Here is a 21,352-nt window from a genome sequence, read left to right on the forward strand (position 1 = left end):
AATCTTGGCAAGACTTCCATCCATCTACTCTGAAATGCTAATTCCAGTGTTGTAGTGACACCTAGTGTTTAAATGTGATGGATTATCTCCTGCAGAGCAACAAGAAATCGACAAGAATAATAATTTAAAAAATTAAGAAAAGAAACAGACATCACTGAAAAACATCAACAGTATATTATTTTTATTAGTTTCTGTAACCAAACCAAGAGAATGTAAATAAGACCGTACATCTTTTAATACAGCGATGAAACCCCTGTACAAGTACAACAACAAAACAAAACAAAACAAAACAAAAAAAAAAAAAAAAAAAAGAAATCCCTCCCTCCCCCATCCATCCATCCATCAACCACTCACTCATCCATCCTCTAAAGCAAGGACTCTTCCCCTGGCTAGGGCAGAGGTGAGGAGGACACACTCACCACCTCATGGTGCATACCACTGTACATTTCAGAAGGACCCCTGTCACCACAACCCCAAGATGAGAGCATTGTGGGTGGGACAGCCAGCGGAGGTGAGGCAGAGACAGAAAACAGCACTGATTGCTCTCATCAGTAAAGACAACAAAACAATAAGTGTCCTCCTGCCAAATTTCAGAACTTGAGGCTTCTCTCTTCATCTTTTTCCATCGTCCTTTCCTGTGCTTGTTCCCTCTTGTTGTGAGGGTTGACATACACACTCAAAGGTTTTCCACGGTTTCAACAAGCGGCTCCTCACCAATTCTATTCCACTAACTAGCCCTATCCTGCTATATTCTAGCTAAGGGCACTGGAATCAATCAATAGCAGCAGGTCTGGGTGCTTTACAGTGAAGTGTGTACATGTGTTTGTGTGACAGCAAGCGTGAGTGTGACAGCAGTGAAAGGGTGAGAGACGGCTGCCTCGAAACTAAAACAGCTGCAAGTAGTGATCATACATCGTCCGTGTAATCCTAGTTCACTCAAAACTCTGCTGCGGTGGCAACAGCAATCTGAAAAGGCGGTGACTTCATCTCTGCGCCGCTTTAACCTTTGGTTAAATATACAGGAGCCCAGCTGCGAGCTTTCCCCCGTAAACACACTCCAATCAGTACAACTCAGGCAAGGAGATGAGAGCAGAAGGCAGGAGCAAAGGCTCATAGGCAGACTAATCAATAAATCAATCAATCATTAACGTCAATCAAATGCTGCAATTTTCACATTTCCATTCTGGTAAAACGAACAAAAACACAAAATAACGATTTCTGATGTCATGTCTCTGTGTGGTAACCGTGGATGAAACCGTTGGGCGAGTGTGTGCAAGAGCACAAATCTCTATCATTTAGTTATGATGGGAGGCTGGACAACAAAAATACGCTTCACTACATGGCATCTCCTTAAGATTTCTTTGACTACAAAAACAGAGCAGAGTCATTCTTCCGATACCAGGTTTCTTCTATTATATGCGTGATCCTATTTAGGGGGTAAAAATTCAAACAAATCAAGAGCTATAAAAATGGTAAACTCAGCAGCAAATCCCGTTTTAATTTTATTTTATCTACCGTCACAGTAGAGTTCTATGGAAAAAGTTGTGCAGCCATTTTATCTGCATCTAAATATGATGGGAGAATCCAACTCAAACACCCCCCCACCTACAGTGGGACAAGACAGGGGAAGAAAGAAGAGGAAGAGGATTATGTATATGCAGGACAGCACCTCCTCTCAGTAACCACTATCATCCAGATCTCTAACCAACTCATCCTCCTCTCCCACACTGTTCCCCAGTGTTGATATGAGATGGTGATTGAGTGAATGGGGCCAGACTCTCTTCCATCCATTCATTCATATTGTCATCCGAGGAGGGTCGGCAGCTCTTTACTTGCCCTCTTCTGGTTTGATTGCCTGTGGTTTTATGGGGCCAGTCCGTATGGGCTTGGCTGTGGAGACGGAGGGTTTGTCGGAATCCGTGCGATCAACTCCTGCCTGGTGGTTTGGGGCTGAGGTGTCGAGTGGGGGCTTTCCTCCCTGATCAAGCCGAGACGCTTTGCTGACTTGTGGGGCTTTGAGTTGCTGTTGCTGCTGCTCTGAGAAGAACTTATGAGTAGACTGGAGCACCTCAGCCCTCTGCTTTGCCTGTGGGGGGGGGATACAGCAAAACCAACTAATTACTCAAAGATAATCTCATCACCTGACTGACCAATGAACAAGAAAATATTCAGAGTCATCAGATTAAAGTATATGGCACCAGACCTTTAGGTCCTGTTCCGCCTTCAGCGATGCCTGTGTGCTTCTGGCTCCAAGGGAGGGACCAGAGGGTCCTCGTGGAGGATGCTGGCTGTGTTGTGGGTGCTGGGGTCTGGGATGCGGCATTAGACCTCCCCCCACATTGGGTGACATTGGAGGGCCCATGGGAGAACGCTGGACACCTCCAGCAAATGAGTTAGTGTGAGGAGGTCGAACCAAAGGTGAGACGATGTTGGGCTGAGACAGAATCTGACCAAACAGAAAATTAAGGGATCTTTAAGAAGTCCATTTCTTAACAAGCACATTCAAAATGCAGGTCTCATGGTTATTAATGTACCTGTGGGTTGAACTGGCCAGGAAAGTGCTGAGTTATTCTCATACCGGCAGAGTTGGGTTGAAATTGCTTCTGGTACAATATGCTGTTCATTTTACTTGACTGGCTGCTAGGAGAGGTGGAGCTGGCCCTGCAGGGATAGGAGAGGGATTCAAATCATCCGTGTAAAGTATCAATAATAATCAATACCATTTGTAACATCTAATAAATAAGGACTTGCGCTTTAGGTGCTACAGACATGTATGCACATGTATTTAAATAGTGGCAGCTGTTGAGACTGAGGAGAAGCGTCTATGAAGTCAGGTAGTACCTGTAAGGACTGGAGGTTGGTGTCGTGCTCCTGGCGCTGACTGGTGGGGTCCCAGGCTTCACATCCATCCCACTACCAAAGAGTTTCAGATCCATGTCCATCTGTCAACAGAAAAAACGGTTACAGTTCCATTAATTAAAAACCCAAACCAGGCTGTTCAGTCACACAGAGCCACACACACCTTGCTGCTGGGTGGCTGCATCATGTTGTGGTTTGGACCCATGATGCCTCGGTATGGCTGGGAGACAGGGGGCTGTCGGTTTATATTTGGAGGCTGGGCCTGAGGAGGGGTGGGGGGCAATGCCAGGAGTGGCTGACCCCCACCCGAGCCAAAGTTTGGCAAAGACAGCTGGGAACCAGGCAGAGGGACTGTCACCTGGAGAGAGAGACGTTAACCACAAAGAAACAAGCAATTAGTTGATGCATCAAGCCATCAATCTACAGTAAATTCCTCTGATTTCCTATTTTACAACACTAGATATTGAGCTAATTTGGGAGTCTGATGATTGGTTAAACAAGATAAGGTATTTAATATATCCATGAAGTCTAAATGTCTACAAAGTTTGAACATAGGTTACCTGTTGCATTGCTGAACTTGGCGACTGAGTGTTGCTGTAGTAGCTACTCTGGCCATGTTGTTGCACCTGCCCTGAGTACATGTTTGAATGCTGATTCATTCCCTGTCGAGCCTGAACAAAAAAAAAAAAAAAAGCATAAATTAAATACAGATGCCAGATAACAAATGTGAATCCATATTGTAAGCTAGTGTGAAATAGTAACCTGCAGCAGGTGAGTGTCGATGAGCTGGGATCCTCCCATGCCAGACGGCTGGTTGAGCTGTGGCTCAAACAGAATGGGAATGTGCTGAGTGGACGAGGGCTGTTGATAAGCCAGGTTGGACTGAGGCTTGCCCAGCTCTGGTGCCTGCACGCCAGGATAGCTGTGCAGGGACGGTCCTGACAACATCATGGAGGGCTGTGACAAGCTGCTCTGCATGAAGGCCTGCTGCGACCTGGAAGAGGACAGACAAGTGAGATCAAATGACAGAAACAATGGTGCCTACAAATAGTCTCTGTCCTGCTGTCTCATTGTTTTCTTTTATTTATTTTTTTACCTGTAAGGCTGCAGTGAGGAGCTGAACAGGTCCTGTGGCTGGGAGACTGAAGGACCAGTGCTGAGTCCTAGCTGAGCCTGGTGCGTGTGTTGGTGCTGCGGCTGACCTTGCAGTGGAGCATAGATGGGGATAGGAATCTGCTGCACAGCTGTTGGCTGCAAGATGAACAAACCCAGACAGGTGGTTTGTTTATGAAAAAGCCCCCCCCGGAACATAGAGTAGCTACACCCCAAAACATTGGTGCATGATGTTTCTGACTTCAAGCAGACATTCCTACCTGTGAGAGTCCAGGCTGGAAGCCTTGCTGCTGGGCCAGGGAAGGAGGAGCCAAGCGAGGATGTGGGGCGCTGAAGAGATGGCTCGTGTCCATGTAGAAGGCGGGAATCTGGGCTGCAGAACCTGGACATAAACATAAGTAGCTACTTTCAGAAAGAATCCTGAACATCATTACCCAGAGGAGCTGCACAAATGTCCAAGTCAGCCAGCCCAGACATCCAATGGACTTTGTCCTGCAACCCCCCCTAGTACCAGAAAGTACAAAAAATATTAACCATGCTTTCTGTGTATCAAGCTTCTCTTCTTGAGAAAACTGGGGTTACATGCATAACACATTGTTTCTAATCATGTGTCTGGCTCTACTCTATTTCCATCCTGTGCTTATTGTGTTACATCGTGCCTCCTGCACAGTCCTCCCAGAGACAAACTTAACGAAATCAAACAGATTATTTCTTCAAGTGAGAATCCATCTTTCACAGACTATGGCCTGTAGTGTGCTGCATGTGTGAACACGCAGCCCCAGGCAATGTTCAGACCCGATTCGTCACACAGTGTTTGGAGTGCATATGTAAAAAAGACTGGTAATTAGAAACAGACAGGGACAGTTCTTCAAATATGTAAACTTGAACCAACACTGAAGTATAATTCTGCCATCACATCTGTGCCATGTTTCTCACCTGCTGCAGACTGAGAGACGTACACCTGTGGGGTCTGCTGCTGTTGGGGCAGGAGGGGAGGCACACAGCCTAGCTGAGAGAAGCTGCTGCTACTGCTGCTACTGCTGGAGGACGACAGACTTCCACCCTGGAGCTGCTGAGGCTTCACCTTGCAGATGTTAGGGGGGTCAGAGGCCGTGGTGGTCTTGGTACTGAGGGATGATGTTGTATATGTACCAGAACCTGTTAATTAAACATAACAAATAAAAAAATTTGTGAATAAAAGGATTTCATTGATGCACAACTTGAAAAACACTTGTGTACAGTTGTTGAGAAAATCAAGGTGTCAACATATAGTACTGTGGGAGATACACAGCAGATAGTTATGTTACCTGACAGTGAGGTGCTTGGGGTAACAGAAGCCACAGGGATCTGTGGCATGGAGGCTGAGGAGAACGAGTATGAGGATGCACATGAAGTGATGGGAGAGGAAGAGGAAGTGACCGGAGAATTTTTCTCTAGACTAGGAGAGTTTTCCCATGCTTTACGAGCTGATTCCATCTGAGGCGGAAAGAGAACAAGCACATGGATTATGTTTAACTGCAAACAGACTTTGTTAGAGAAACTAATATTGCTTGGGGTGTGCCGTATGTTTGTGCACCTTTAGTGTTAGATCAACAGTAGCAGGGGAGACTGTGCTGAGACTGGAACTCTGCTGCAGGGTCTCTCGTCGAGGAAGTGGTAACGAATGGGGTAGTGCCACCTAAAAGAGAGGGGTTGAATATTAAAAGAAGAATAAAACATCACATCATGTCCAAATATAGGATGATGTTTAACATGCAAGCACAAGAAAAGCCCACACAGATACCAAATACTGAATAATGCTGCCGTTTTTATTTCATTTACATGTTAATGCACCCAAGTATACATCTCTCTGTCCCTCATAAAGACTGTGGGCCACATAAAAATGTTCCTGCTCCCCTGCACAGAATTTCCACCTGTTGGGAGCATGTGTATTTTGTCCAACAACATACCAATAACATGTTTACAGAGGCACAGGTTAGTGACACCACCGCAAGTCCAAATGCAAAAGACAAGTAACTGAAGTCTTAGTTTCACAGTTCGTTTTGGCAGCAGTAAATAGGATATGTACTCACATTAGCCACCAAACTCTCTTCCATTTTGTTGCCTCCAGTAGGAACACTGTCAGCCAATGAGGAGGAGGGTGTGGTGTAGTCTGTGACAGACTCCTGAAAGGAACATACATAAATTCAGTAGTAATTCATACACACACTTTTACATAAAAAGTAGATGTATACTGCATAAAAAAAATAATAAAAAATAAAATAATAATAATTGTTTCCTAATTTGTTTCCTACAACTGGTCACACACTCACAAGTAAAACATAAAAGCAGCAATGATGAAGGTATCATTTAATTGAGATTAATCGTTTTTATTTTGTTAAACTAATTATTAGGTAATGAGTAATTAATTACTGGTTAAAATAATCACAGATACGATTTAAGAGTAAGAAGTTATAATTGCTTGGTTACCATTTACCAAAAAATAACTTTTACAAGGAAGTTATGCGACTGATACCTTTGAGTTACTATTGTAGTCTGCTGTGGGGACTGTAATCATGCCCTCAATGTCCCCTCCCAGCTCTGGTACTGTGGTGTCACTGGTGGGAGGACTCGAGTCTGTAGCTCTGCTGACACCACCGCCAGGTACCCCTCCCTCCATGCCCTCACTTTCTCCTGCACGTGCATCTTTGGCCTTGCGGTTCTTTAGAGAGCGCTCTTTACCAATGGGACCTGGTTTGTACTCCTTTGTTTCCACTGGTTCCATTTCAGGAATCTGAGGAGAGATAAACCATTGTCATTTAATTGTGGTTTTACATGACCCACTAACGACTGGACTGAATACAAATCACTATATTTCAGCTTTAAAAACGTGATCTATTCCAAAGCAGTTACCTTCTGTGTTTTGATTGGGCCAGCTCGATTTTGTTTCTGTCTCTGTTCTTTGGGAGCAGGTAGTTTATGTTCAGAGCCAGTTTCTAGCAATGCTGGGACTCCATCGCTGTCGGTGCTGCCTGCAGATGATGGTGCTCCAAACTGAATACTGTCTATGGCCAATTCTACACTGCCCTCTGATCCTGGTTTCACACCCTAAAACAATGCAGATTTTAGTGGTTTACCCTGTAGTAAAAGGATCAATGCAATCACAACCAAAAATGATGTACGTACGTACCTCAGAGGTGACAGTGCCAGTAAAAGAGGTAAGAGGTTTGTTCCAGGCACTCACAGAAGGTGGCTGTGGAGGACTGATTGGACCAACTGGAATACACAGTATTACAGGTTTAAGACGAAAGGGCCAAGAAATAAGACAAACAAAAGACATTTTGACAAAAAATAAACACTCACGCTTCTTGACATCGGGAAGAACAGTGGAGCCTGCTACCTTGTTCTCCCAGAGCTCTGTACCCAGAGTGCTGTGTGTCTGCGCAGGTGCAGGGGGTAGGCTTTTTGAAGTAAAGTCTACACTAGCAGGAGGTATAGATGGAAGAGGAGCCACGGCTCCTTCCAGAGTCTGAGGGGATGTAGCAGGCTGAGATGGGGCAAGATGAGAATGCTGAGGGGCAGAAATGGGTGGCTGCTGTTGGGCCTGGGTGGTGGAGGCGACAGCAGGTTGAGGTTGTGAGGCCTGTTGTTGCTGGTGTTGTTGTGATGACTGCTTTTTAGCAAATCTTGGTGGTAGCTTTCCTCCACCACCTCTGCTCTTCTCGCCAGAACCTTTTTTACCCCAATTCTGTGGGAGCAGTGTCAATATAAATTCAAAGGTTCAAGTGTTTAGCTCATTCCCATCATGGTAATGCTGCTTAACTACAATTACACAGAGATGGCTATCCTACCTGAGTGGTCTGTTCTTCCTTTTTCCTTTTCTCCTCATCTTGAAGGCGTTTTTGTTGCTTGCGTGATACGACCTCTGTGAAGCCGTCATCATTGGTGCTGGACTGTGGGTCCTCTGTGGTGGTGACCTCTGGGTGGTCATCAATTATCACAACACCTATAGCAAACGAATGGGAAAGGGGTGGGAGTGAATATTGTAAATGACAAGCAGCTCGATGCAGGTGTAGGTTCTAGTGGTCAGCTGATTAATCAGTTAAATTTTCTTTAATGACTGGTATTGGTCAATGTCTGCACCCTACACTGGGAACATTTAACTTGGATATACAATAAAATCTAAGAGTATATTAATCTAAAAAAGTTCTGCCAAAGACTCCCCCTCCCTCTGCCAGGAGTAGCTACCTATCACATCAGCAGCAGAGAGGAGAATCAAACAATGATAATGTTAACATTCTCCATCGTTTTTTTTAACTTAAATTAATTTGAGCTTACCTAATGTGTTCCACAAATGAACAACTCAGTGTACCAAATTTAAACATACAGTAGTTTTACCAGATATTTCTGTTGCTCTCCTTTTAGACAATAAAAGATTTCTAATCAGGTCCTACATTCAGTTTGCTAAATGCACATTTTTATATAATAATGTCTACTTAGGTCAGCATGTGTGTGTCATTTGTAATTATTAAATGTTGTATTTGTATTTATGCAAAACAAACCTCAACATATCAACATTATTTATCACCAATTGGCCTCTGGGAGTATAGGAGTATAATGTTTTTACTTACTGGCATAATTGTTAAGATCGAACTGAGAAAGAGCATTCTCCTTTGGCTTCTTAGCAGCCTGTTTGGCCTCATCTTTACGACGAGAAGGCTGATCTTTTGCAGGCCTCTGGGCTGCTCCTCCAGCTGTTGCTGCTGTAGCGTCAGAATTCTGCTGGGCCGCAGGGCTGTTTGAGTGACATTTTGAGAAAAATTTAAAAGCAGCTAGTGAAACCGTGACACACCTTACTGTTGTTAAGTGTGGTAGTAAAAAAAGCTTGAGAAACTAAAAACCATTGTGTCATCCTAGGGTAAAGGTAGAAAATGCTTTCAATTCAGTTCGGGTGAAGTAGGAGTCTAAAAATACCACCACACTGATGCCATAACAAGTGTTATTGTGTGTGAACAAATGTGTTATTCTACATTGTTCATTAAGTCAACTTCATAATGCAAGTGTTAGTGTAAGCGGACAAAGTAAATGCCTAACAACAAAACAAAAGCCTGATTGTTTCAAACTCACCCTTTGCGGCCAGCTTTGGCCCCTCCCCCTCCTCTCCTTTCTCCCTTGCCCCCTGTGTAGCTTCGGCCTGGTTTGGCTCCACTGTTGCCTCTACGATTCTGTCTCTCTGTAGGTCGCTGACTCGAGAAACTCCTCTTGGCTGCAGCAGCTCCTTCACGTTTTTGAGTCACCCCTCCATCAGGAGGGCTTTTGCTGGGGGTCAAAGAGCGCTGAGGAGGTGCAGGTGCTGGAGCAGAGGCAACCGCTGCTTCATTAGTGGCCTCCAGTGCTCCTTTCCTCTCTTCTCTCTCTCTCCTTTCATTAAAGTCACTGCTCTCAGAAGCAGTTTCCCATTCCTCATTGGCTTGATCTGAAGAGTTCTGGTTGGACAAGTCTGGAGATTTGGTGCCAACTGCAGTGACGTTGGGGCTGCTCGTCTCAGGCAAAGGTGTTTCTGTAGGAGAGGGTAAATCGGGTGCAGGCATAGCAGCTGTAACCTCCGCAGGCACAGTTACAGGGGTTCCTGGAGCTCTAGACAGGGTTGGCGAGAGGGAGATTGGGGCAGAAGCAGAGCTAGGAGCAGTAGTAGCAGGCGCTGCAGGTAAAGGAACAGTGGTACTTGGGGCTGTCTCTCCACTAGCTAACACTGCAGCCTCCCGTTCCTTCAAGCGCCTGAAACGGGGAGGTTTATCTTGCCTGGGTGGACGTGCTGGTCGGGATCTACGAGGTCTTTCTCGGCTACTTTGAGGGGCCCCGTCCCCAAATTTTTTGCCTTCAGACTTGGGGGGCCGTCGTTCATTGGGAGGATTGTCATATCTTGGTGTGGATTCCGTGTCCTCAGGCCTGAACGTCTCCATGGGTTTAGAGGGCCACTGAGAAGATGATTCTCTCGCCACTGGCCGTCTAAGAGGTGCTGAGCGAGGGCCTCCACGTTCCCTTGCTCCACCTCGTCTACTGTATAGTCCTCCTCTTCCTCGCCTAGAAGGCTCTCCCTTAGGAAGAAATCCTGGCTTGGGTCTACCTTCATCATCCCCTCTGGATCCAGCTTTTTCCCCCATGTGAGGAGGGCCAAAGCCTGGCTTGTGTAGCCCAGAACGACCTTCCCCAATAAGGTCTCGCCTTAGTGGACGGTTAGGTTTGGCGCTAGGTTCACGGTCAGAGGGACCAGTATCACTGGCAGACTCCCTCCCACCTTCACTTTCAGAATCTGTGTCTGAACCACGGCGCCGTCTGCGTTTTGGTATAACCTCAAAGTCTGAACTCTCACTGCGTGTCTCGCTTTCCTCCCTGTTACGGAAGCCAGCAGCACCCCCAGCAGAAGGTAAATCAGAGCGTGATCGAGGCTCTCTGTAAGGATATTCTGCCCGACTTCGACCACGACTCCCCCTGCCTCTACCACTGTAAGTCCCCCGATAGCTACGTCCTCTGGAGTAATACTCTCCTCGACCTCTTCCCTTGAAACCAGAGTCAGCAGGCCATTCTCTCTCTCTGTCCTTGTCCATTTCCTTGTCCCTCTCATGCTCCCGCTCTCTCTCCTCTCGTCGGTAAGCACGGGGAGGAAGATTGGACTCTTTCCTGGAGGGCAGCTTAGGTTCTGGATGTTTGTCATTGCTGGGTGGTTTGTCCGTTTTCTCTTCCTGAGAAGACGATGTGGGAGCCCCAGACGAAGGCTGAGACTCTCTGGATCTTTGATGGCCAGTCGGTGTTTCTTCGACCTCTGTAGATTCTCTCTTCACTTCTCCCTGAGGTCTTGAGGCCTCAGCTACAGCAGCAGCTGCAGAAGGGGCTTTGGATGACTGATCCTTTTTTGACCTGTCTCCTCTTTCCCCTCTCTCATGACGTTTCTCTCTTTCCTCTCTTTGTTCCCTCTCTTCCTTCATGTCCCTTAGAACAGGCTTCTTTATAGGCCCAGACCTGCGGACAGGTCTCTCTCCACCTGGGCCTTCCCTGCGACCAGCTCCTGATCTTCCACCCCAGCGCAGCTCGGCTTTCTGCTTGCTAGGAGCTGGTAGAGGGAGCTTCTCTTGTTTGTGTAACCCATCAGCAGGAGGTGTTGCCCTGTTGCTGGTCACCACAGCCTGGGAGTACAGTTCATTCTGAGGCTTATCATCAACCCTTTCCCCCGGGTCCTGTAACTCCAGTGATTTTGTTCCCAGAGGTATCCCATCAAACCTGGGCTCATCCAGCTTGAGGGAGTGGCTAGACCCCTGGGAGACACTTCTTTGGAGCATAGCCTGGCCAAGAGCCTCTACCTCTTCTCCACTTGGTAGACCTGGCTCCTCAGGTTCAAAGGTTGAACCTACAGGGACTCTTTCTAATGGTCCTGACGCATCCTCTGGACCTTGGGTAAACGCTGACAGGGACTCTGTAGGGTCCCGGAAGAAATTGCTTTTACGGGAGTCCAAAGCACTGTGGTCCTGGGGGTACATAGCTGTGATACCTCTCTCCAAATCCAAACCAGAGTCCATCCTGTAAAGAAACAAACAATTGTTATTTGTCTCGTGCAGAAAATAAAAGCTTCTTCATGCAACTGTAATTAATTTATTACCGCTGTTCCTTGTTATCATCCCGTCCTTTTGGTGGAGTTACAGAAGGTAATGGTTCTGGCTGTGGGTATGGGTCAGATCCCCACACCATCCGCGAGTCAGAGGGGAGGCCATGGTCACGAATGGGTCGGGTCAAGTGGTCAAAGGAGTCAGAGCTGGAGCTGGAGTTGTCACCAGGTTCTCTTCGCACAACCTGCTTTGGAGGCATCCGCCCTGAAGAAGACAAAAGAGGACAATTTTGAACAGATGTCTATCAGTGACAGCTGTCAGTAAATTCATTACGACATAATGATGACTGCATGCTATTATTGTACTAATTATTAATACAGGCTTTTTGACCACAACTGGTCTTTCTGGAAATCAATTTAACAAGTAAATAAATCATAAACAGACATACAGTTAATGTTCTACAGATCTCCCTACCAGGATGAATGTTAGTTGGCATGTCCATGGGAGGGCGGCCTGACATCATGCGGGGGTCCATGTAAGATTGCATCATAAGCCAGCGGGGATCGAACCCCATGGAGGCCAGATGTTGGTGGTGGGGCCCCATAGGTTGATACATTGAGCGGTGCTGCTGCTGCTGCTGCTGCTGCTGCTGCTGCTGCTGCTGCTGCTGTTGGTTAGTTGGCACTCCTCCACCACCTGATGGGGACACAGAGCCCCCACTCTGCTGTTGCTGCCACTGTTGCTGCTTCATCTGCTCCTACAACACCAAAGAGAAACAGCCAATGAAAAATTTGGATCAATTCAGCCAACTTCTTTTTTAATGGCATAGACTACACTAGTGTGTCCTATCTGCTTCTTCTAACAAAATAACAAACTAAAAATAGACATCTATGAACACCACTGGGAAATATGAGAAAGCACCTCTTTCCTGGTGTTTGCAAACTGCAGAGTACTGAACATATTGGCCCCAAGAAACTAATGCCATTAGATACTGTAGTAAAATATTAATCTAACTGATTTCAAGAAAATAAAGTAAATGTAAAATAAAACAAAATCATGAAGTCCTGTTGCAGTTCGGTTTTGAAACAAGCTTCCTAGCTGCTGATACACCCACATTATTATTTAACCAGTTACATCCCAGACATTAGTAACTCATGACGCTAGAAGCAGGTACACTTGCCTGCTGTCTGAGGAAACGAGGTGGCAAAGACTTTTGAAACTGTTTGGAATAGCCTGAGGTGAGAGAGGGACGCATAGCCGCTGCTGCTTCTCCCTCCACCTGTGGGGTAGCCACAGGGACCTCCTCACCACTGGGGGTGTCCATGTGCGGCAGAGACAAGTGAGGTTCATCCACTGCAGAGATGAAAGCAGGAATATAAGATCTATGACTGAAATTCTGCCAGATAATGATACAAAAGTAAGCCTCTGAGCTTGCTCACCTCTGTTGTCCTCTATGTTGAAATAGTCTCGGATGGGCACTGCTGTCCTATCAGCCTGGTTCTCCTCCATCAGCGGGCTGACTTCAGCCAAGGAGCTCTCTCCCTCACTGTGAGGTTCTGGCACTACAGCCACTGATCTTTGGACTGGGGGGCTGGGCTGACGAGGCAAGTGAACCTCATCCTCTGCATTTGGTTCAACTCTCTCTCGTTCTCGCTCCATCCTCTCCCTGTCTCGATCCACCCTCTCAGGTAGAGGAGCTTGCATGATTGTGGCCTGTGACTGTGAAATGGTGACTGAAGGTACAGGACTGGGTACAGGAGCAGGAGCTGATAAAGAGGTTTCCTCACGTGCAGTTTCTGAATCATCATTGGTGATCTGAGCAGAGGCAGACTTGCTCTCAGCTATCTGGCGATGTTTTTCATTGAGACGTTTAAGCTTTTCAGCACAGGCAGCAAGTCGTTGTTCTTCCATACGCCGTTCTTCCTCCTCTCTCCTCCGTCTTGCCCGTTCTACAGCTTCAGAGACTTCTACAGGCTTCTTACGCTTCTGTCTCCAGGCCTCAGAGTCCTCATCAGCACCAGGTGCAGCTGTGGCCTGTGGTTTGCTGCCCCGTGGCGCTGTGCCACCAACAGGACGGCTGCCACCCTGAAAAAATACAGAAATTAGTAGATACAGTGAAAGTGATCACTTTGCCTTTACAGCTGTCATGACACACATAATGAGAGGCCTGTGTAATGCATAATTAGCTTTTACCTGGTAGTCTTGTGGAGCAGTGGACTTATTGTATTGTGACATGCTGCCAGATGATGGCGCGCTGGGATCTACACTGTCGGCCCATGAGGTTTTATTGCCCCCACGATCCTCAGATCCCTCCTTCCATCCCTCCTGACTATCAGATGGTCGAGATCTTATACGCTCCATTTTACCCATCCACTCCCTGAAAATGATGCCAGCCAATAAAAAACAAGAATTATAGGTTGTTCCAATTGTCCACTTAGATAGCTCACCTAAATTTGTTCCTCCAGCTCACTAAACACACAAATTGATTATGATAATTTCTAGCATGTTTATCTTTGTATCAACTATTCAGTATTTTTTTTTTTCAGTATGCTATAGTGTAAAAATGTTTAAGGTTACCACTGCCTACACTGACTATACCATTAATAATTTGCAACCATAACAATATTTCAAACTATTAACTACAAATTACAAGTCACAGTCAGTCATGCTTAAAGAAATGTCAGTGTTGGAGCTCTTTCTCATATGCATTTCTCCTACTTAGCAGGCAGACATACCCCTACTATTCATTTGTATACAGTATGAAAATCAACTTGCTTTGCCTCGACTTATTTGTTTGTGATAGTGAACCCATCAAAGTAAATCTGTCTGATTTCATTGTTGTGAAAAATATTATATGGTAGGGCAGAGTAAATTAAAAGAATACTCACCAGTTTTCTCCTTTCTCTTTAGCAGCTTGGTTCTCCTCATCGTCACTGAAGTTTAGTTTCTCAGTGTAGTCCACCTCCATCTGAGCTCCTGGTTTGCAAAAGGATTGAGACAACTGTAATAAGTACTGTAAAAAGTGTATCTATCTATCTATCTATCTATCTATCTATCTATCTATCTATCTATCTATCTATCTATAGCCACTGACCTGCCCAGCCCTCATCAGCATCAGTGTCCAAGTTGTCCAGTTCCTTCAGTTCTGTAGCGCTGACAATAGAGGGTCTGTCTGGGTCCTGGAGCCAGGACTGAGGAGGTGGCTGCTGGGGTCGTACTGAACGAGGAGCTCTGATCACCCAACAGAGAAGGGAGAAGAGGAAAGTTCATTATTCACCCATGATTAATTGATTGATTGATTGATTGATTGATTGATTGATTATATAAATATAAATAATATAAAGAATGGAACACAAATTAAGATAAACTCACTTGGCTCCATCTTGCGAGACTGGGTATCTGAAGTTTCCTTGTCCTTGGCCAAACGACATTTGAGGATAGGTGTGGAACATCTAAAAACACAATAGACACCAATAATTACACAAGGTAAAGAAAACAAACACTACAACTATTTAACTTTGATATCCTTAGGTGGCTCATCCAAGGAATTAAACTTACATAAGGAGGCATCATACTCCTGAAAGCAGGGTCAAAGTGAGTTGGCACCCCACCAGCAGGCTGCTGCCCCCCATTAAGTTTGGGCTGAGGAGGGCCAGGGGGGGGCAGCCTTTCCCTGGCATCCCTCTTCTCCCTCTGGCCATCAGTGGTCGCATTTCGGCCAGGCTCATCAGCTTCTGCAGGTGGTGTGGAGTTACCGAGCCCCGTACCACCCTCCTCTGGAGCCCTGGTGTCCATCTCAGGAGGACCAGCTGCAGTGTTCAAATTTCTCCCTCCGCCCTCACGCCAACTGCCAACATCTAACAGGACGGAAAAAATAAATATTTCTTGTTTAACTTGACTCGTGTATAGTCAGGGAACATGTGGTCCCTAACACCTGAGAGACAGAGGCCAATCAGTGAACAGTGGATGTTCATGATGTGCATAAGTTTGGCCATACTTTGAGGTCTGAGGCTGGGACCTGGTCCATAAGGCTCCTCCTCCTCTTGATCGTCCCCTTTTTCCACCTCCCCTGCTGCCTGCAAGCTTGGAAACTCCTGGTGAAAATGGCTGCTCACACGTGTTCCTGCACAATACAAGATGATTGTGACTACACAGAAGACACACGATTGGATGCAACTTAAGCCTCAATTGTTGAACCCCTTCCATCTCAACCTCGGACATAGAAAAACGTTTGTATCCTTGGAAACGTATTGAACAGCCTGCCAAACTTTAAGGCTGACCACAGCTTTACAACATTAAATGAGCCGGTGTGATGATACAGAGTGAGTGGAGAGAATATTTACCGTCTAGCTGCGTCTGCTTGCTGTTGGCCCAGGAGCGGCTGCCCCCAATAGAAAGCTCTTGTGGCTGGTGCACTGCTGGTTTGTTCTGGGGTGGGGGTGTCTCTTGTTGTCTGTGGCACAAAAACAGGGCACAGTTTCAAACATCTTATAATTTGAAATCTGTATCATAGGCACCTCATCCTCCCCTAGGACTTAACATAAATCCCTTCATTTAGTATATATGCAGTTTACCTCTCCTCCCCTGCCTCAGTTCGAGATGCCCAGCCACTACCGTCTTTGGGGACAATGTTGACGTTGGGATCGTTTCCCTTGTTCTCTGCCTTCAGGCTGGGCAGGTTGGCCGGAGGGGGCATGCGCCGGCTGACAGCAACTTTGCCCAAACTCTGGAGCCCATGTCTGGCAGCCACTGGAATGGACAAAAATTTGACAGAAAACAGTGACCTTTTTTTTCATATATATATATATATATAAAATCAACATTAGGTGCAAGATGTGAACTAGATCATCCTTAAAGCTTATTTGCAAGCTTTATTTTACAAGCTTTGTATATTTACTACAAATCCATAAGTATGTTTATTGGCTACTGTATATGTATATGTAAATACTGGGTAAGATTGGAATGGAAACTGTTTACCTGCAGTTTTTTGGGTTTCCAGAGATTTGCCCTTGTAGGTGTTGAAGAGGCTAAGGGTTGCATACTTTGTTTTGCCATCCTTTGCCTTGGTGCTCTGCCCTGACTTCTCTGACATTTCGCTGGAAACTCATTGAGTCTGGTCCTTTGGCCTCGCCCCCAGAACCAGCCTCCTGTAGACCAAATGAGAACAAAGATGTAGATGTTATTGGCTCTAGACACTACAACACAACAGATAAAACCTTTGTGAAGTTCACCAACAGACATCACTTGTGTTACCTATACCAATGGTCATGAGAAGATAAATACTATGCTTAGCACAGCAGGTCATATTATATTACAAAAATATCACACTTCACATAAATTTACACATTAAAATTATTCAGGTGAAGCAGTTATAAAAAAACACTAACATGGTATAAGAGTGCAACTAAACTAAACCTACTGTGTTGTAGGATCAGGAGCTTTGATCAACTTGAGCCATTACTGATCCTTTGTGTGGTCTGAGAAGGAGTCTGAGTGACCTATGGTGCACAACAGCCAGCAGTTTTAATTCCTCTTATATCATGTGTGTTAGTGGGTTGTACATGAGAAGTTGGACTGGAGTGATCCAGCTTTTGTAGAAGTCAAAGCATTTAATATGCTGCTTAATTCTGCTGAAATTAGAATGCAGTGGTGTGAGAAACTTGGAACATTAGAAGGGAATAGCAAGAAAGGTAAAAGCCAAAAAGTAAACTAGGGTGAAGAGTTTCAAGCACAGGGTGACAGCATGCTTGGGGCTGCTGTGTCTTTTCTAAGTCACACCAAGGTAATTTATTATTAATGGATGAAAAAATTAACTATGAGATTAGTCTGCATTAAAAAAAAAAGTTCAACTCATACATTTTTAAGATTATAAGTTTTCCCCTGTGAGGAAAAACACAGTAAGATTAAATTATGTCTGACGACAAAAAAAATAAAATAAAAAAAAATAAAAAATTGTATTCACACTTTGTGTGTCTTAATAGTCTTAATAATACAATGCCCTAAAAATTAAGTAATGTAAGGGAACCGGTAGCAAATCAATCTAATCTGAAACTGGATTTATATTCTGTCCATCTCCTTTAGATTACTCATTCAACTGTGTTCATCAAGTAAAAACTTTACATTGCTATGGACTTGAGCATCAAAGTGTGCCTCTGTGTCCATTTAACGAATGCAGAAGATATGCAGTAAACAAGCTATACAGACATTATCTTGGAACAGACACAGACTGAACATAAAATTTTTCTAGTTGGAGCAATGGTTGCTGATCACTGAAGGCTGAGAACTGTATTTTATTCTCCATCCATCTGAAACGCGTTCTTCAAGAAATAACAGTGCCACACACTCAAGCCGAGCGCACACTTCAATTGACTTGCAGAGGTGACAACACATAATTCACTTGTCTCAGTCTTTTAGTCCAACACATAACAGGTCTAGACAAACCACTGGTGCTAGTGCCTGCTGACCCAAATGTTGTCAACACAGAATTCCTTTAACACACAGCTGTTGATTTGTGTCTACTATGTACAGCAGAACAATAAGAAAAGACAAAAAATGTTGTTGAATCACAGGCTGAATGTGACTTCCAAATTTGGCAGAACAGACTGATTACAGGTCTGTAGGCACAATTTATGAGAAACTGACATATAAAACAGCTGCATTTAGCATAATTCTGTGATTCTAGTTTGATTTTGTTAGATACAGCAGAAATGCTTGACTCCTCCTTGGCTATTGAGAGTGTTTAGAGGCTCATACATGGCAATCACCTTTTTATTTAACATGTCTAATCCTAACCAAAGGGATCAGAAAACAACTCTCCTGTTGTCAAGTGTCAGGTAAGGGACTATGAGGCAGAGGGTGGATGGAAGATCTCAATGTACTGTATCCATAATATTCATGATGTGCACAAACATCCTGACATCAGAAGGATATGGGGTGTGTAAGGATGTGTTTCAAAATAGGAAAAAACAGGACAAGACAGCAGAAACCTGGCAGCCAATGTCACCTAGGAACATTAAAAATACTTTTTTATTCACTGAGAACTCTAGTTTTAGGGCACATTAAGAGACTGTGAAAGAAAAGCACATCAACATTTCTCATCAAGCACACATTCCTGCTCAAGCTTGATCTCCTCTGCCTGACCTCCAGCATGACCCTCAGCGAGTGTGAATGCACATCTGCATCACTGTTTATCCATCAAGGTAAGTCCTTTGCTTCCCCATTTCCAAACACTCAAAATAACAACTTTACATGTAAATGAGGGTAAACACAGTATGGCTCTTCTTTCTTGTAGACCGACTTCCGGTTCAACTCGGATGATGTACCTGTACAGTGTTTATGTTTTGTTGACACTGTGCCATGGGACCAACCTGTCTAATGTAACTGTAAAGTCACAAAATAAGACGTCTGGCAGACGACCTAGTGATGGGTGCTTAACGAACAGGCTTGCATTTCACTGTTCCTATTGGTTTGTTTTAAAGTACTGTCTCCAGTGAAGAACAGTGGCCACAAATCTAACACTAGAGGGTATAATATCTCAATCATCAGCTGCAAGAGCCAAAATAATGACAAGATTACAGCTATTTGTACCAACATGGGTTAAGGGCATGAATACCAAATCAAGCTGTCACTCCTCACAGATGCTGGACTACTCAACCTGGCTCATATGGCCAACTTAGACTGATTAGCATTATTACACATCAAGTATCAGTGCAAGGGACATCTTCCACTAGCACTTGTGTTTACTGGTTTTAGCCAAATGAACAAAAAGCCTTGAAAAATGGTTAATACTGCAAGACACTTAAGACTATTGTGATTCTCTAACACCAGGCCATCAATAGCTCCCAAAGGAGACGATTTCCCTTTGGGGTTGTAAGTAATTTCATTAAACATATGAGGAACTGGAGGGTGGCTATGTTTTCACAAATTGGATGTTAAAATGCACACAGTTGATGCTCACCATAAACATATTTTACAACAAATGGCAGCTACAAACACACACGTAGGGATTTATAAGAAACAAAGTGATAAACTGTATAAAATGTTACATTTGATCCTTCCCAAAGCCAGTTGATTGCAAGAGGAATCATAAGACAGAAATTGTTAGCATTTCCTTTTGTTTAAATTACCCAAAGTGTTTGGGGGGGGAAAAAATGCATGCTAGTAAAAGCTCTGTGAGCAGATCATGTCACTGACTGGTCAATCAATAAGCACTACTCCAATCAATACACATCTGAATGGCTTCCCTCAAATTAAGCAGATGTGGACCCATTTCAAATCATGAATGCACACATTAAACAACATTGTCTACTGATACTCTTCCAGGTAGTTTCCATCTCCCAGTAGTTTATGAATCATCTGGACTCTTTCTCACCGCAGCCAAGCTGAACTCTCCAAAGCGCACTCACACACAAAAAATGTGCTCCTTAAAACACACACACTTTGTTGAATGTGCAAGATATCATGAAAGGAAAAAAATGACTGTGCAAATCTGTATACAAGACTCACATAATGACACATGAATAAAACATCCCCAGAACGTCTAGTAATGTAATGTAGTGTCGCACTGTTTGAGTAAATCACTGCCATTGATGAGTCTGCAGGCCACCCCTCTCTGTGAACACAACTTATTTTTATTTATTAATCTTAAACAGCAGAACATTATTGAACAAGCAAACACTTCCTCAAACAATAGGTCTCTATGAACCCAACTGCTGGTGGGCTGGGTGGCTCGTACCGGCAGGGAGTAGAGGCCCTGTCCGCCCGGAACTCAAGCAGACCGGCCTCAAATAACACGTTAATTGCGCAAATGTTATCAAAATGATCAACGTTAAAACTAAAACAGCAAATTATTTTGCTATACAATGTAAACACGGTGCTCTTAGGGTGCAGGCCGTCAGCTGCATCGTTTAGCACAGTTTCGTTTCGCACTAGTCGCCATCACATCCACTTTCAGCCCGTCAGTGGCCGGAGCATGCTAACCAGCTAGCGCTGTGAACACCAACACATCAGCTACGGAGCAGAACTTTAAATTTTCCACTGACGTGACATGCAGACCCACCTGCCACCGCCGGTGCCTTCTTTGTCCTTTTGGCTGTTTTGTGGCCTCCTTTGAATCCGGTTTCGGCCTGGTCTGCGGTGGACGACTGTGAGTCTGGCCGGCGGATTACAAAAGCTGGCTAGCCTGCTAACGGGGGCTAGCTACGATGCTCGCTGGTTGCTAACTAACCACTCTCCACATGCACGGCTTCAGTTTTGTGTCCTGTGCGCCGGTTCAAGCCACCGGGCCGTGCTCGTCTGTCGGGCCGCTGCTACGGGATCCGGTTCGCAGTCCTTCGGTGGTCCAGTGTCTCTCCTCGCCCGTTATCTCGTGCCAGACCGTTTTCTAGAGGAGTGAGGCCCCGCTCGCGCCGCGGCCTGTCGCACAATCAAAGATGGCAGACTCTAGTTGCCAGATTTATAATCTCACATCCCCCTCTCTCACACTCTCCAACCCGCTTTGCAGGTGTTCAGTCACACTTGTGTTATCTCAACACCACTCATTCACTCAGAGAGACCACAGAGAGTCGGTTTCCTCTACAGAGAAAACTTACATTTATATCCTGCTGACAACATTGGTATTGGAATTATACAGGATATAGACGTACATCATCATAACATTATAATAATCTAATATTATAACTACACACAAACATGGATAACTTTAAGTCAAATAAAATGTAATGTAGCGCAATCCATAGTTACGGAAAATAAAATCTAATAATGCACAAATATGAACTGGTCTTTGTCTTGATCTATAGCAG

The 21,352-nt window shown here is 44.8% G+C and overlaps 1 protein-coding gene across 1 annotated transcript; it reads right to left on the reverse strand.

Annotated features, from left to right (window-relative positions):
• Window positions 1-151: 151 nt before the first annotated feature.
• Window positions 152-20,988, reverse strand: prrc2c (proline-rich coiled-coil 2C). The gene is made up of 34 exons (XM_026344359.2): window positions 20,611-20,988; window positions 16,530-16,699; window positions 16,127-16,301; window positions 15,896-16,005; window positions 15,550-15,675; window positions 15,111-15,409; window positions 14,925-15,004; window positions 14,647-14,783; window positions 14,441-14,528; window positions 13,746-13,929; window positions 12,992-13,637; window positions 12,733-12,905; window positions 12,027-12,309; window positions 11,606-11,816; window positions 9,079-11,526; window positions 8,583-8,746; window positions 7,803-7,957; window positions 7,315-7,699; window positions 7,142-7,227; window positions 6,865-7,059; window positions 6,488-6,745; window positions 6,045-6,137; window positions 5,549-5,650; window positions 5,280-5,448; window positions 4,909-5,130; window positions 4,233-4,354; window positions 3,956-4,110; window positions 3,622-3,853; window positions 3,420-3,530; window positions 3,023-3,217; window positions 2,842-2,942; window positions 2,535-2,661; window positions 2,204-2,446; window positions 152-2,086 (listed from the first exon to the last, which is right to left on the reverse strand). Exons 2-34 carry the CDS (start codon window positions 16,642-16,644, stop codon window positions 1,829-1,831), a joined length of 8,448 nt encoding a protein of 2,815 aa, XP_026200144.1. The 5' UTR covers window positions 16,645-16,699; window positions 20,611-20,988; the 3' UTR covers window positions 152-1,828.
• Window positions 20,989-21,352: the final 364 nt, after the last annotated feature.

Source organism: Anabas testudineus, chromosome 4 (genome assembly GCF_900324465.2).
Source record: "Anabas testudineus chromosome 4, fAnaTes1.2, whole genome shotgun sequence".
In the NCBI taxonomy this organism is placed as follows: domain Eukaryota; kingdom Metazoa; phylum Chordata; class Actinopteri; order Anabantiformes; family Anabantidae; genus Anabas; species Anabas testudineus.

Bases quoted from the DNA above. Each gene is read 5' to 3' on its own strand.
- prrc2c (XM_026344359.2), bottom strand. From the start codon at position 16,644: ATGTCAGAGAAGTCAGGGCAGAGCACCAAGGCAAAGGATGGCAAAACA. The intron at 6,138-6,487 runs GTATCAGTCGCA...TGTTCCTTTCAG, and splicing joins ACTACAATAGTAACTCAAAG to GAGTCTGTCACAGACTACAC. The intron at 4,111-4,232 runs GTAGGAATGTCT...TTCATCTTGCAG, and splicing joins TCCAGCCTGGACTCTCACAG to CCAACAGCTGTGCAGCAGAT.